General features: G+C 62.2%; 1 protein-coding gene across 1 annotated transcript; it reads right to left on the bottom strand.

Moving 5' to 3' along the window:
* Positions 1 to 1,034: 1,034 nt before the first annotated feature.
* Positions 1,035 to 2,937, bottom strand: KCNF1 (potassium voltage-gated channel modifier subfamily F member 1). The gene has a single exon (XM_054476593.2). The coding sequence runs from the start codon at positions 2,832 to 2,834 to the stop codon at positions 1,350 to 1,352; it is 1,485 nt and encodes a 494-aa protein (XP_054332568.1). The 5' UTR covers positions 2,835 to 2,937; the 3' UTR covers positions 1,035 to 1,349.
* Between the last annotated feature and the right edge of the window lie 810 nt (positions 2,938 to 3,747).

The following is a 3,747-nucleotide window of genomic DNA, read 5'->3' on the forward strand; positions in this document are numbered from 1 at the left end:
TACCTACAAGCCCAGCCCAGATCAGTGGAGGTCAGAGTGGGCAACTGTGCAACCCACCTCCCTCCCAGCACAGAGTAATAGAAACAGTCACTATTTATTGAGCACTTACCAAGTGCCAGGTACCATGCTAAAAGCCATGATTCTCTGCAGTACTTATTAAATATCATATCCCCATTTAGCAGATGATCAGAATGAGGGTCAGAGAGATGAATCAGCAGGCCTACAGTCACAAAGTTGGTAAGGGAGTGGTGGAGGAGAGGCCTTAGAGAAAAATGTTTAAGTTCAAAGGCATCTCAGAGTTCCTCTTCACTGCCTGGGCTTCTAACCCAGATCTGTCTGATCTGTTCCCTGGGGGCTCTCAGATGAGATGCAGTGAGACACCATGACACGGGTCGGGGGGTTCACACTCAGGTTTATCCATTCAGCAGCTATCTCAAAGGTATCAGGGCTAGAAAGATGGGCTGGAGGACAGGCACCCCCACACCAAGGAAGATCAGCCCCTGTACTGGTCCAAAGATTGTCTCATCATGAGGCCAAGCAGATGTCTCTGTCCCAAGACCACCTGGTGTCAGGGAGAACACATGGGCTTTGGGATCATCAGACCTGGGATTGTTCCCTTCTCTGTGTGACCTCGGGCCTCAGTTTCCTCACCTGTAAAATGGAGATACCTAGCTAGTAGGGTCAATGGAAGGAATAGAAAGAGGTTGTGAAAAGGGCCCCAGGCAAGTGATAACTAAATGCTGCAGGCTGCTGGGCGTGCACTGTGAACTCTCCCCCATCCTGGGCCTACAGGGGCAGCAAGCTTTACCCCAGAAGGAAGCAGCAGGGAAGCACGGCCTGCACAGAGCCTCCTGGAATGCGGCAAGGCTCCTTGGCGCCGAACCTGACTATGAGCCCTTCTTTAATTAGTTCTCAACTAAAAATAGCTCCCCCACCACCCGGCTGCACACCTACCTCCTGGTCTGGCACTGAAGTGTGCCTGAGCTACTCTTGGGGGTGACAGCCAGCCTGTGACAGAACCTACAACACGGAGGGTGCACAGAGCAGGAGGCTTTATTGAGGGAGATACAGAAGCGGGCGTGGGCTCTCGTGCCAGCCAGGCCGCGGCCTCCACTCGTCCCACACGGCCCTGCGGCTCCTGCGCACCCCTCCCTCCCCGGCTCCTGGACAGCAGGCAACACAGAGGAGTCTTACCCAGCCTTGGCAGAGGTGCCGGGAGGGCCTTCAGAGTCTGTCCAGGGGAGGGTTGGGGGGACACAGGACAGCTCTTCTGTGCTGTCGATGACATGCCTGCCACATCTATCCATCTGTCCACCGCCTGGTCCATCTCTGCCTGAGGGGCCCTCCTGTCACTTGCAACTCTGGAGCCGGGTCCTGTGGTGCTTCTCCTCGGTCAGGAGGGGGATGAAGGTGTCGCTGTGGGAGAGCTTCAGCCGGCTGCTGCAGCTCGGCGCCTCCTTCCCCGCAGGCTCTGGAGGGAGGTTGTCCAGGTCACTGCGGGAGCCCCCGGTCTTGCCCTCGCCCCCGCTGCTGGAGTTGAGTTCCATCAGCTCCAGCTCGTGCTTGGCCGCCGTCTCCAGGACGCGCTGCTTGTTGTAGTACCTGACAAAGTTGTTGATGATGGGGTGGATGGGCAGGGCGATGGCGATGACCCCACACAAGAAGCTGATGGCCGCGTTGAGCTTGCCCAGCGTGGTCTTGGGGTAGATGTCGCCGTAGCCGACGGTGGTCATGGTGATGATGGCCCACCAGAAGGACTGGGGGATGCTCTTAAACAGGGTCTCTGGATGGCTCTGCTCCATGGTGTAGCCCAGGGCAGAGAAGACGAAGATACCCACTGCCAGGTACATAAGCAGCAGCCCCAGTTCCTTGAAGCTGCGCTTGAGGGCATAGGTGAGGGTCTGCAGGCCCGAGGAGTGGCGGGCCAGCTTGAAGATGCGCGCGATGCGCATGATCCGCAGTGCCTGCACGGCCTGCTGCACGTTGGTCAGCTCCATCATGCGGGCACCCAGGTGCGTGAGCGTGAGGCTCACGTAGAAGGGGAGGATGGCCAGCACGTCCACAATGTTCATGAAGGACAGCGCGAAGTGCAGCTTGTTGGGTGACGAGAAGAGACGCAGCAGGTACTCCAGGGTGAACCAGCCAATGCACGCCGTCTCCACGTTCTCCAGCGTCGGGTGCTCCACGCGGTTGCCCTCGGCGTCCAGCACCTGCAGCTCGGGGATGGTGCCCATGCACATGACCACGGACGAGACGAGGATGAGCAGGAAGGAGAGCACGGCCACCACCCGCGCCGGGCACGACGACTCGGGCTTCTCCAGGAATTTCCAGACGCACTTCTGGCAGCGGCGCCAGCGGCCCTCGGCCGCGTCCACGCCCAGGTCGTCCAGGATGAGCTGCACGCGGCGCGCGATCTCCTCCAGCTCCTCGCGCTTCTCGCTCAGGTGACTCTTGCAACAGTCGTCCAGGAACTTGAGGTCCACCTTCCAGAAGTCCATCTCGTTCTTGAAGCAGATGGGGCAGATGCCCTTCTTCATGTGGACCTCCCCGAAATAGTACACCTCGATGACACACTTGAAGGCGTCCGGGTCCCTGTCAAAGTAGAACTCGCGCTTGCCGGGGTCGTAGTCGTCGCACAGGGAGAAGATGGTGTCGTAGCCCCCAGCCAAGCAGTTGATGAGCTCCGCCAGCCGGGTCTCAGGGTACTGACTGAGGAGGTCCCCGTACAGCACCTGCCGCACGCCCCCCACGTTGACGACTATCTCTATGTCGTCGCTGGCAGCGGAGCTCTGGCTGCCCGGCTCCGGGAGGCTGCGCTCCCCGGACCCGTCCATCCTCCCTGCGCGCGCCCTCGCAGCCTCCGCCCCGCGCCCCCTGCAGCCGCCGCCGCCGCTGCCGCCGGGGGTCCGGCGGGTGCCACCCGTGCGCTGATCTCGGGGAGAGCCCGGCCGGCGCCCGCCTGCGGGGAAGGGCGGTCACAGCGGGCAGCAGCCGGCTGGGGCGCGCCGCGGGGGAGGCATGCACCCGGCGGTGGGGCTCGGGGCTGGCATCCGGGCGCCGGGGCTCGCCCGCGGGGGCTTTGGCGGCCGCCGGCCTCGCCCGGGGCACTCACCCCGGCTGGCTGGCGGCGCGCTCCGCCGCTTCAGCTCGGCCTCCTGCAGGAGCGGAGTCTCCTCGTGGGCGGCTGGCACCGTCCTCCGCCCCGGGGCGCGCAGGCAGCGGCGGCAGGTCCCGGAGCTGGCGGACCCACGCCGTCCGCGAGGTGCTCGAGGTGTGCAGAGAGCGAACTTGGGCTGGCTTTGCCCGAGCCTTTTCTAAACACAATAGGAATTCCAGCCTGACGTCAGGAGCTTTTCAAACTGTACCCTCTTCTGGTGAAATTCTGCAAGGCACGCGTGGCAGCTGCAGGGGACGGATTAACCCTTGGGCAGACGGGCACAGCTGCCGCGCCCGCCGCCACCACCGCACACCGCCGGCCCCTCCCGGGGGCAGCGGGTCACCGAGGGGCTGCAACCTGGCTTCAAGCTGCAGACGTTCTCTCTCACTGCTGTTTGGAGAGGATGGGTGGGGAAAGAATGCTGCCGCCTGTTGCTGGGCAGGAAAATGTGCTCCAGGAATCCCCTTAGAAGGCGACTCCGATGTCCGGGTCCCTCCTCCGGCCTTAGACCCGCGCCGGCTTTTTCTGGTGGGAGGAAAATCCTGCCTGATCCTTGAAGCGTTTCCTGCCCCACCCACCCCCAACCCAGC

This window comes from Pongo pygmaeus, chromosome 12 (assembly GCF_028885625.2).
Source record: "Pongo pygmaeus isolate AG05252 chromosome 12, NHGRI_mPonPyg2-v2.0_pri, whole genome shotgun sequence".
In the NCBI taxonomy this organism is placed as follows: domain Eukaryota; kingdom Metazoa; phylum Chordata; class Mammalia; order Primates; family Hominidae; genus Pongo; species Pongo pygmaeus.

What these genes read in the sequence shown, in the direction of transcription:
- KCNF1 (XM_054476593.2), bottom strand. Translation starts at nt 2,834, where the DNA reads ATGGACGGGTCCGGGGAGCGCAGCCTCCCGGAGCCGGGCAGCCAGAGC.